This window comes from Pteropus alecto, unplaced genomic scaffold, assembly GCF_000325575.1.
Source record: "Pteropus alecto unplaced genomic scaffold, ASM32557v1 scaffold3, whole genome shotgun sequence".
In the NCBI taxonomy this organism is placed as follows: Eukaryota; Metazoa; Chordata; class Mammalia; order Chiroptera; family Pteropodidae; genus Pteropus; species Pteropus alecto.
Genome location: NW_006442484.1, coordinates 31775291 through 31788250, shown reverse-complemented (window position 1 = coordinate 31788250; position 12960 = coordinate 31775291). Strand labels below are relative to the sequence as shown.

Sequence of the window (12960 nt, the reverse complement as noted above, 5' to 3'; positions counted from 1 at the left end):
GGTCCTAGTACATCAACATCTTCAGGAATTCATTGAGAATTTTTACTTTACTAACCCAGACTGTAAGCATTATCACTGAAGGAATTAACTTTGCTTTGTTACCAATATAGACTTACTTTAAACACTGACATTTGTCAGATGGTTTTGGCTTATTTTTCCACATATATTTACAGCAACAAATTTTTTTTCTGATAGATAATGGAACTTGGACTCAACTTTGGCTTGTTTCAGAATATCATGAACAGGGTTCCTTATATGACTATTTGAATAGAAACATAGTGACAGTGGCTGGAATGATCAAACTGGCACTTTCAATAGCTAGTGGTCTGGCTCACCTTCATATGGAGATTGTTGGTACACAAGGTATATATTTTCCATTTAATTTTTTTCTTCTTGAATATGAGAATGGAAACAGTTGTCTTTTAGTGTTTAGTTGTATTCTAGTTTTACAATTATCAAATGTAAAGAAACACAACAGATACTTTGAATATTTTGTCATGATAGTCAACTTTCATCTATGTACTTGTCATTTTGTATATTATTCATAATAATATTTTTATTCCTGGTGGCTCTATCTTTGCCATTTAGCACATATACTTGGGCAAATGCTCTATGTTCAGAGAATACAAATAATTTAAATGTTTACTTTCGATAATCAAAATAATTGGAAAGGGTTATATGATCATGAAAAAATATATTTCATGTACTTGAAGGCCAAATAATATCCACTGTGGTCTTTTCTATTCATTGAGTTAATAAAAAATTAGCCATAGGAAGTCATTAGTCTAGTCAGGGACAGTGGTTCTCAAATTTGGACTCATGATCCCTTTAAACTCTTAGAATTACTGAAGGTCCCTGAAAGATTTTATGTATATGAGTTATATCTTTTAATATTTACTATATTAGAAACTAAAATTGAGAAATTTAAAAATATTTATTAATCCACTTAAAATAATAATTTGCCAATTAAATATGAACATAAATAATTTTTTAAAATTTGCACAGTTTTTTTGTAATACAAACCAATCTAGCAAAAATAATGGTTTTGTTTTACATTTTTGCAAATCTCTTTAATGTCAGGTTTAATGTCTTGGTTTTTATACTCTTCTTCATTTAATCTGTTTCAATATGTTGTTTTGGTTGAAGTATTTGAAGAAAAGGTGGCATCACACAGATATGTAGTCAGTAAACAGTCTCAAGGACTCACTTTGGACCACATTTGAGAGCTGCTGGTCTAGGGCAGTAGAATTTTGAAACTTGTTTTATAAGAAAATATTTGCTATGTTTTTATGTATACATATCAATGCTATTTTTGCCCTGTTCATTCAGCAAACATATATTAGTGACTACTAAATGTTACCTAGTGATCTAAGTGTTGGAGACACGGTGATGACTAAGACACAGTCTCTGCCCTTATGTAGTTTACAATCTAGTTGGGAGAGACAGGTAATTAAACATGCATATGAATAAACAAGATAATTTAGATAGTGGTAAAAGCTGTGAAGAAGGCACAATGAGATAATGTAATGGAGAATGACAGGATGAGAAATGGGTGCTCAGGGAAGACCATTCTTAAGGAGTGACATTTGAGCCAACTCGTCAAAATGATTCCTTTTGGAGGGATTTAACCTTCAGTAACAAAAAAAAATGAATATGTTCTTCTTATACTTCATAGGTAAACCTGCTATTGCTCATCGAGATATAAAATCAAAGAATATCTTAGTGAAAAAGTGTGAAACTTGTGCTATAGCAGACTTAGGATTAGCTGTGAAGCACGATTCAGTACTGAACACTATTGACATACCTCAGAATCCTAAAGTAGGAACCAAAAGGTAAGAAAACTTACTTTGGTAGCACACTAAGATTTATGACTGCCCCACAAATGGTAGTGCCTGCAATATGTGTAGGGAGGTGGCCAGCAGGTGCAAAAGGAAAATCAATAGGCCCAAGGAAACAAGAAGTCTTCTCTGGGCCACTGAAAAATCAATGGTTATAAAACAAGGAGAATTGGCATGTTGATCATATAGAAAGTAGCCATTTTGGTGGGGAAACCAGTGGAGAAAAATGGTAGAAGAGATGGTGATATATTATTCTTAATGTGCCACATTCTGAGAATACATTTTCCTACAGAGAAGCAGGGAAAATGTTAGCAATGTACAGCTCCTCCAAAGCCTTTATACCTTATAAGTGAACTGAAACTCAGGCTAGTTCTATATGTTCAGGTTCTAAACACAGAATCAATATAGTGGACTAGATAGATGAGGGACTCTATACAATACATATGTATATGTGTATTGTATTCTCTTGATATTCAAGAATATTATGTAACAATTTATGTTTTTACCTATAATTGTATTTATCATTAAGTCTCTCAAATTGATGTCTATTAAGATAATATGAGTTTGGACACAATTCCCACTTTCAAGGAACAGAATTTCTGAAAGTCAAGAACAAGTGTGATATAAACAGAGCATACCACATATATGTCAAGACGGGCCCATTAGTCATGGGATTTATGGTGTTTTCTTGTTATGACAAACCTGTGGCCATAGGGCCAGCATATTTCCGTTTCCTTTTATTTGAATTTCAGGCTCCGCTTCACTTTGGCATAATTCTAGTTTTCTTAACCTTGAAATGAGAAACAAAACATTTCCTGGAGTCGTTAAAGGCCCTTGAGAGTAGAGAATTTCTAAATAGGCATAGTTGGCCTCTGGCTGTTTTTGAGAGTCCAGGCTAGTCCCTCTGAGTCCTTCACTTGGTTCCTTGGGAGACTTTAATGAGGCCCAAGAAACGCTTCAGGACAGTTTATTCAGACTGGGCAGCCCTGAGGGACTTCTTTCTTTTCCTTATAAAAAGCAAGCTTTAACTTGTCCATCTGACTATCCCCATGTTATGGACTCTCAGGGAAACCTTAGATGTCAGATTCTCTTAGAGGATCTAAAATTTTTAAAAGAGTATAGAAGAGTGTTGCATCCTTACCTCAGTATTCTGAGAAACCCTTAAAATCTCCCTAGGCAACTAGGCTCAGTCAGGTCTCATGGACTGGAGATTTCGTTAATTTAGTCCTGTTCTAACAAGGCTATAATTTTCTTAGAGTCAATGTATAGTAAAATTGTTCATTTAGAGCAGGTGTTTGTGGAATGCTATTGAGTACTGTGTTGAAGTACTGGGTCCTCCATGATGAATAAAAAATACTGTTTGCCCTCAAGGAGCTTTCCTTGGCAAAAAAACTACTAGTGGAAATTGATTTATCTCTATTGAGTGTTTTCCTTACTGAATCCCCTCGGCTTGTACTTTCCGAGTATTTGGCTCCTGGCACACGTTTGAACACTGAAGAGGACCTCTAGTTCTATTTAAAATGTTTTTAAATTATAGTTGAGTCAATAACTATATTATTTAATTTTATTCTATTATAGTGACTCAGGTCTACCTGTCAAATTGATGTAAGGTATCTGAAATATTTTGTATCAGGATTTATTAAGATTGTGTTTTAGTGGACTGCTATAAAGTCATACACAGAATCTGAAATGTGCATGTTTTTGAAGGTATATGGCCCCTGAAATGCTTGATGATACAATGAATGTAAATATCTTTGAGTCCTTCAAACGAGCTGACATCTATTCTGTTGGTCTGGTTTACTGGGAAATAGCCCGAAGGTGTTCAGTTGGAGGTAAGATTTTGGACATAATACATATGTCTGCCTTTCCTTGATGCTCTGAATATAGGATATGATAGTTTATCTTTTTTTTGAGGCACTATATTAAATCATTTCTTAATATTTTAGAGAATACTTTTTGGTCATATCTTTTCAGTGACAAAAATGAAGAATCTATAAAATGGAGATTTTAGATTAAAATTACTTCTTAAGTAGGGGTGACAGTTCTCCTGATAATTTTATTTCCATAATAATACTTTATGTAGCACTTGGAAATTTCGATTTTGTATTCAGTTTGCTATATCCCTACTTTATGCCAGAAATGAAACCCAAAGAAGTTGAATGACTTGCCAAGGCCACAGGACTTGAGCTGAAGTTTTCTGGCTCTCAGAATTTTCTTGTTCTTTTCTTTCCTGTGATGAGGAAATGTGTAGGGTAAAAAGTGAAGGGTGTAGATGAGCAAAGACCAAGTTCCTGATGCTACTGCTCCCAGCAGTTTAGAGATTAATAATGATAGGAAGAATCTGAGAGGATGAAACCCTACACATGCGATTTGATGGAACTGTTGCATCAGTGGAGAAAAGTTAAACAGTAGTAGAAAATGATTTACTGTTTTCTTTTTCAAGTGAGACAGACCTAGAGCTGAGCCTTGGTATAGCAATTTCCTGAACGTCTGACTTTAGGCAAGTTACTTGGTCTCACTTTCCTCATTTGTAAAATGAAGAAATAATGAAATTGACCCCTTGGGCTTTGAGGATTTAATGGATTAATTCAGTGAATTCATGTGGCGCTTTTAGTACAGAGCATGCTCACAGTAAACAGTCAATGAGAGAACGACAGTTTATTAAACAAACCACTGTCAACTTTTACATTTTGTATTGATGTCATTTTTTTCTTATATCAATCTCATTGTTTTTAAATGAAAAGCTTACAAGGTGAAAATTATATGTGAATGAGAAAACATACTTTCCCCCCTTTATTCATAGATGAGATAATAAAATATTCGGGAAGATGAAACTACTCATAAAAGCAGTAGAATTATTGTGATGTAGAACATGGACAGCGGAATCCCGAGCCTGGGATTGAGTTCCAGATGTGCCGCTTACCAGATGTGTGCCCTTGAGCGAGTTCATGGCACTCTTTGTATCTCTGTTTCCTCATTCCTTGAAATAGGGATAATACGGTACCTTCTTTAGTTAGTGTCTTTGAGGAATAATTAGTAAAACATCTAAAGGGCTAGTACAGTGCTTGGTAAATAGCAAGTTTCAAATATGTTTGTTATTATTTTAAAATTTTATATTGATATTTGTCTAGATTTGCTTTTAGAATTTGGTCAATTTTCTTCAACTGTTGAAATAGTAATTTAGATAACATGATTTGAAGTTCACCTTCTAATATTATGGTGCATCTTAAATATTTTAAATTAAAGAGACTGTAGTTTATTCAAATGATCTTATAAGGAAATTTTTGAATTCAAGTAATATTCTGATAATTAAGGTCGACTCTTTGTCTATGCATTTGAGGCTCTTTTAATATGAACCTTCATGTCAAACCATTCATCTTCAAATATTTTGGCTGCTTCTTCAGAACATTCTCAGATATAACAGTTGTAAAATACAAATGTAAGAAACTCAGCTTTTAAAAGATTACCTAACAGTTTTCGAAAAGAGAAAGCTATTTTGTCTTGAATGGTTATTTTACAGAGAAATATAGTTCATTCACAGAGCAATGAGGCCATGCTATAAATTTTTCAATTAGGTGTTACTTTTGAATTTCACAATGGCATTTTATGTTAATCAAAATCTACATAATTTTTATAGTATAAATTATATTTTATATAATTATTAAAATTACATGTTATGTACTATTTATATAATAGGCAATATATTATTCTATAAAATTATATACTATATAAAGTAATTACTATAATTTTATTTTATATACAATTTATGTAATTATCAAAATTTTTATAATATCAAATTATAATAAACTTATATAATAACTATTAAACTGAGCACTTAAACTTATATCCTTGGTTTTATAGTGATATATAATTTTAATAAACTTGACTTTCCAGTTTTCCATGGTGCTACTTGTACCTAGATTTAATTGGTGTTATTTTGAAATAAGCATCTTTATTTATCATTTACACTGGGAAATTTATCGTGCAAATTTCTTATAGGAATTGTTGAGGAGTACCAGCTGCCTTATTATGACATGGTGCCTTCAGATCCCTCGATAGAGGAAATGAGAAAGGTTGTTTGTGACCAGAAGTTTCGACCAAGTATCCCAAACCAGTGGCAAAGCTGTGAAGTAAGGCTATGTTCTTATGTATATTATATACATATATTGCTACTTTTATGTATTTGTGAAACTTATTGAAACTCACTATAGATATTCTTCTTAAATTTTCTTTTTACTTTTTCTTGTATATGTATATCTATTATATGTTCATTTTCATATCTGTGTAGTATTCCATTGGATGGACCTAGCAAAATTTATTTTTCCACTATACTGTTGATTGTCATATCTGTGATTTTTAATTTTTTAAAATAATGTTGTTATATATATGTGTGTGTATGTGGAAATGTTTCTTTAAGATATAAAACTATAGATTCTTTTCAGATATCCACATAGACAATTATATCTCTAAATAATGAGAGTTCTGGGACCAGTCCTCCCTCATGTCTTTTTTTCCTTTCTTATTGCAGTTTCCAGAACTACCAATATAATGTTGCCTGAAAGTGGTGATAATGGATATTTTTGTTTTGTTCCTTAAAACTTTGTATTTTTCACCTTTGAATATGGTGTTTGCTTCAGGTTTTGCTTTTTAAAACTTCAATTAGCTTAAATAAAAGCTGACTTGTTTGATAAAAGCTTTCTCCCTATCTGTGAGGTGATGGTAAAATATTTCTGCTTTAGTCTCTTAATGCAACAAATAAATTGCATTTATTGATTTTCCACTGTTAAAGCAATCATACATTCCTAGAATAGACCTAAGGTAGTCCTTTTCTATGTGATCAATTTTGTACATTGCCGATATATGCAATTTTTGACTATTTCTGCCTAATATTTTAGTTCTATCTTATTTCGTATTAATCCTGTATATTAGATATTGGTATGATTTTATACCATCATTGTTTATTTAGACCTATGAACATGTTGATTATTTTCTTTGTTCAACATTCCTTCTTGGCTCTCAGAGCTTCCTTCTAACATCATTTTCTTATCCTGATGTGCATCTTTTAACTCTATTTTATCTATCTATCTATCTATCTATCTATCTATCTATCTATCTATCTATCTATCTATTTATTTATATTTATTTATTTTAGTGAGGATCTAGTGGTTATAAGTTCTTGCAGTCTTTGGGTATCTGAAAATGTCTTTATTTCGTCCTCAGTCTTAAACAAATAGTTTATCTGGGCATAAAAATTCAATTATTTTCTCTAAACACTTTAAAGGTATTATTCCACCGTCTTCTGGCTTCCATTATTGCTATTGAGAAGTCAACTAGTTTTTGTTTCTTTTTAGTTAATTTATCTTTTCTTCCTGACTATTTTAAGAACTTCTCTATGTCTTTAGTATTCTGCAGTTTCTCTATGATGCATTTGATGTAGATGTCTCTTGATTAATCTTGCTTGGAATTTTTGGACTTTCCAATTCTAAAGATTTGTGACTTTCTTCAATTCTGGAAAATTTTATTATCTCTTTAAATAATTTAATTTTCCTTGTTGCCCATTTTTAGAGAACTCATTATGTACATGTTAGACCTTTCATTTTACTTTGCTTCTTTCTTTCACCCCTGTTTTCCATATTTGTGTCTTTATGCAGCATCTTTCACGTTTATCATTAATCTGTCTTCAATTCTAGCAAATCTGCCATTTAACTCATCCATTCAGTTTTTTATTTTAATGGTTATATTTTTTATGTCAATAAGTTTTATTGATACTTTTTTTAAATGTGCTCTTGATTTAACTTATAGTTTGAATTTCCTCTTTGCTTCTTAAAAATGTATTTTTTTTACTTAGAAGATGCTTTATTAGTTTCTATAATCAAACCATGTAGATAAGACCTTACATATTTAATACAGTGTGTTATCCCTATACAAATGGAAAAAATTATGTTTAACATTTCTAGACCAATTCGGCTGTTAATTTCTGTACAAAGCCAACCTGCCATGGTACAACTGCGATACTTTTTCTGAAGTTGATAGCACAGTTAAATTTCTAAAAATTCAAAAAATGTATGTATATACATATGTATGTATGTATTTATTTATATGAAAAGACCAATATGTTATGCACTGATAACAGCAATAGCTTTTCCAGGCCCTGCAGTCATCTGAACAAAATTATAGAGACATCTATCATACTCTATCAAAAAAAAAAAAGGTGAAAAAATAAAACCCCAGAAAACAGCAAAGTTCTATTACTGTTGTGGTATTAAAAATGTACTTGGTATATTTATTTTATATTTTATATCATTTAGTTCTAACATCTATGTTTTGATGGGGTCTGATTTTACTGTTTGTTGTTTCAGCTGACTCTTGCTTATGATACTTTATTTCCTCATGTGCTTGTGAATTTTCATTATGAGTTCAGGCTTACTGCAACATTTTAAGACTTGGGCTTCATTTTTTTTCTTCATGAAGAGCTGAGATTTAGACTTTTTTTTTTTTTTTAATAAAATTTCTTCTAAGACTGATTCATCCTTCCACTCAGAACCTTGCAAACATCTTGATCTGTCACCTTCTGTGTGTTCCAGGCTGTATTTCCTGTCTTTCCTATGTGGTCCATCAATTCTGAGACTTTAGACTGTGAGATCAGCAGATACCATCAGACCAGCCGCTTGATTTACTGATTTCTTTTATCTCTCTGGATTCATGCATTCCTATTGTCTTCACCTCTGAATATTCACTTTATTTATTTATCAGTTCACTTATACTGATTTTTAAATTCAGAATTTTCAATATTTATATTTAGATCATTATTTTATTGTGGCATAATTTCCATATGGTAACATGCACAAATCTTGGTATATGATATAATGATTTTTTAAAAAAAATGTATACATGTGTGTACTTACCATCCAGAGCAATATACGGTAAATTTCCAGGCCGTCTCATTTCCCTTTTGTTTTTCATATCCCTTCTTAGAATGTTTTAAATGATAGCCATTCTACCATATTCCTAGAAATCAGTGAATTGAATTTTTAATTAAAATTTAGCCTCTATGGGTAAATATATGTGTTGCAACAAGATTTTTGAAGGAGTTTGGACCTAATCTCCTTCTCACATTGTTTTAAATTTACTGTTTCTTCATCAGAGCTTAGCATCAATTCTTGGCTTTTGGTTCTGCTTCTCTTGTATTGTGCTTTTTTTGTGAGTAAAGTCTTTGATATTTTTCTCTCTTAAAGGCACTGCGAGTCATGGGGAGGATAATGCGTGAGTGTTGGTATGCCAATGGGGCAGCCCGCCTAACCGCCCTTCGTATTAAGAAGACTATTTCTCAACTTTGTGTCAAAGAAGACTGCAAAGCCTAATGATGATGATCGTGTTAAAAAGAAATCTCTCACAGCTTTCTTTCTCATTTTCTCTCTTTATGTGAACTTTTTTTGCCTTTGTTGTTGTTGTTGTTGTTGTTGTTGTTCTACCTCAGAGATAATGCAGTACAGTATTTAAGTGTCCAAAGGCAGCATGAGAAAATAACTCTAAAATCAAGCATGGGCAGGAGTCGATTTTATCCAATCTTCATGTTGTCTTTAATTTTATTTTGAAAAGCAACACATCAACTCATCTATTTAATAAGAATATATTATAAATGTGTAAAATAAGCTATATAAAAATGATAAAAGTCATTAAAGTTTTATTTTACTTGAATCAAGAGCACATGAATGAATGGAATATTATGTTGAAAAAGTGAGATGAAAACATATTTATTAAAAATGTAAACTAGAGTACGTTATGTCTAAACAAAACTTTAGATCATGCAATTTATGGTGTTCTCTATTTTTAAGTTAAGTAGGATCTTTTAAAAGGATTAAACATTGCTCTGAACATTAGTATAAACATGTAAAAGTGGGGCTGCTCACTAGGAAGATGGTACTGAGGTCAGAGTCCTACCTACTTGGTCCCTCACCACCTTTCTCTACTCTTCATAACCTACCACCACAGCAGCCCCTAAGGCAAACAGTTTGAATGCCACTAAAATTGTTACTTCTTCTCATTTACAAATGAGATACCTGACATCTTTAGAAATATCCCAAAGTGACACCGCTCTAGTAGTAGAGCTGGCAGTAGGTCCAAGTTGTGTGGCAATCCACACCGTAGAGTTAGCTGGCTTCCTGCTGCCCCTTTCATTTCCACAGTACTTTTCTCCCTGTGTAGAAAAAATGTCTTCGATGACAATATTTGTGGTTTAGTAAAGCAGCAGACAAATTGAGTTATTTTTACAGAATCATAATGGATCTGCATGAACTCTTACAACACTATCCATTGATGTTTTCCTTATAGAACTTCATAGGCACCCTGTTTGTTATATATGTGTTAATGTTTTCTGAACACTCTCAGAGATTAATCAAACATTAAGATCCATTGTCAGAAGATGCCTTTAAGATGTATTTCAGAATAAAAAACTCTTAAATGAAGTGTAACGACCAAATTCTACAAGGGTATCATAGTAAAGGGATATTTTCCCCACCCTTTCAAAATGAGTGAGTAGATGCAGAAGGTGGCTCATGATAATTTTGCCTTTATTCTACTTTCTGTGGAGACAGGATTGATGAATTCTGAATAATATATGGAATATTAAATGTTTCCTTCAAATCTATAATTCTGCTTTGGTGAAGAAATTTAACACGGTACCTTTGTTGTTGTTGTTGTTCTAAAATATTGTTTTCTAAACACTGTTCCTTAGAATGCTCTTCTATCGAGATGATCCAAGATCAACAGTTTTCTTTGAAAGATTCTTAGAAGGTGACACTGAATATTAGTGTAGCATGTGCTTTGATGAGTCTAGCAGTAAAGAAATGTTACTCGAATTTCTTTAGATTGAGTTTCCCAAATTATTTGACCATAGAACCCTTTTATTAAGAGCAGGGGGAAACATTTTACTAGTTCACATTTTAGTATTCTGCCAAGTACATAGGTAACAGTGTTCCGAAGGACATACTTATGTATTTTTACATACAGAACAATTAGTGCTTATACTTCATTTCGGTGTGGAAATATGTTACTGAACCCATCTTCATTTCATTAGGATGTAATATCAATGTGACAAATGTGGTTTATATATACTTTCACTCTCATTCATGGAATTATCCATTCATTAAATATTATAGGGCATCATGTATCTTTCTTGCCACAATATTGGGTCAAATAGGAGATTAAAGGATGGATAGGTTTTGTCCTCAGGGATTTTAAAGTCTAATTTGGGGATGCAAATGGGGATGTGGGTGTGTGGGGGAAGAGTAAGTTGACAAATAAATATAACAAAGTAGAATATTTTGAGTTCTCTATGACAGTGGGTTTCAAAAATTACTTTCAACTTGCAGCACATTTTTAAAAAATTTTTATTTGGCTATTTCAGACAATCTAAATTATATAAGCAGTTTTAAAAAGTGCATATGTGAAGGATTTTAAAAAGAGTTTATAAAAAGGGTAATCTTGCTTGTGCTTATCTTGATTTCTGAAAGATTGTTTCCACATATATGAGAATGAAATTATTTATTTACTATAGTTTCAAAAACTAAGGATTTTTCTGTTGTATTCACTTATGTTGGGTGAATATACTTATTTAAATTTTTAGAGAAGATGTTTTAATATCTCCATTTTCTTTGTCATGTTTAGAGCATGTCCTTATATAATTTCATATTTTTGTTGGTTCAACTTTCATTCTAGAGAAATCTGTACATTTTGAGATATTTTTCTTGATTTTTTGTTGGTTAACTATAACTCAAACTGAATAATCTTATATTTCAATTACCGAGCACATTTTTTAAGAAAAGGGGGTAGATTAACAAAAATGATTATGAAAAGTTAAAAGTTCTAGTTGTTAGTTGTTCCTTAACTCTTAACATGTTTATAAAAAGAAAATGCTCATTTACAAATATAGGATAAAGTTTAGAGCATTAAGGTAAATTTACTGTATATACCTATGTTGTTAAACTTCATATTATTTGTTTCTGATGAAGTCTTATTGTGTAATATTTCTTTTGAATTGCGTTGAAAACAAAAAATATTCTTCTTAGGCTCAAAGTGTCAGTGTTCTTTGCTCCTTTCAAATATTTTGGCTTTGGGTAAAATATAAAGCTCGGGAAAATGCTATTTATGAAATTTCAGTACTGTATAAAGTAGTGATGGAATATATATTCAGCATCACTTCCTTAAAATAAGGGAAACGTTATTTGTTGTCAATATTTCAGCATGAACTGTTGCCTTATGAACTATGTGTTTAAATGTGTAATTGGTACAGATTCTGTTGTGTGCTTTCTCCTATGCCTAAAATATTTGGCATGTCACATCTAGAATTCTTAATTTATGTTCTGACTTGAAAGTTAAGTGAAACATGACTGTGCCGTGCACTATTTTAGGCGTAGCACTTGCTTTTCATCTTTACACTTTCAATTAACTTTGCATTTTAAATTTCTACGATTGTATGAAAATAGTAACCTGATGGCAGTGTCTGAAGACTTCAAAATCAGTTTTTATTTTAAAATGAAAATCTACAATAGATTCATCAGGTTAGAAGTTCCATAATAGTTTATTATTTTTAATACTCCCGTTTTAATGGAATTATTAAACAAAATAAATCAAAACTAAAGTACTTCTACTATGCTGGAATTTTGCCACCATGTGACTTACTGGGGCAGAGAAAACTCAGGGCTTAGAGTTTACGAAAAAGGACCAGGGTACCTACTAACAGATGATCTGAAAGCAGGGTGGGGGTTCATGTTTGCCATTATACAAAGTTCAGTGTAAAATTGCTTGGCAGAGAATAATTTTTGATTAATTATTTAAAATAAATATGAAAATGTATTTTGTTTAAATAAATTTATTTAAAGTGTGGACATTTTATTTCCCATTAAGAAACTTAAAAAGTAACAATAGCAAATGAGTACAGTTAGTTAATGGCAGTTGATGTCTTCAATAATCATTCCTTTAAATAAATTTACAAATACAACATTTTAAGTTGCTTGGAAATGTTTGAGAATTAGTATCCTAAAATGGTGTCATTGTGGTTTTCAAAGATATCTTTTGTGAAACATACTACTTTTTTTGACAATGCTTTATATTAACGACCTCC

General features: G+C 31.7%; 1 protein-coding gene across 3 annotated transcripts in view; it reads left to right on the top strand.

The window, feature by feature from the left end:
- Nucleotides 1–9391, top strand: part of ACVR1C (activin A receptor type 1C) — a 37429-nt gene extending 28038 nt beyond the window's left edge. For 2 of the 3 annotated variants that reach the window (XM_006921095.2, XM_006921094.2), the window contains 5 exons: nucleotides 196–363; nucleotides 1676–1832; nucleotides 3546–3670; nucleotides 5838–5968; nucleotides 9074–9378. In XM_006921095.2, coding sequence (XP_006921157.1) covers nucleotides 196–363; nucleotides 1676–1832; nucleotides 3546–3670; nucleotides 5838–5968; nucleotides 9074–9199 — 707 coding nt within the window. In that variant the 3' untranslated portion in view covers nucleotides 9200–9378. Of the gene's footprint in view, nucleotides 1–195; nucleotides 364–1675; nucleotides 1833–3545; nucleotides 3671–5837; nucleotides 5969–9073 lie in introns of all 3 variants that reach the window. The other variant, XM_006921093.1, reaches the window with a different exon arrangement.
- The last annotated feature ends 3569 nt before the right edge of the window (nucleotides 9392–12960 follow it).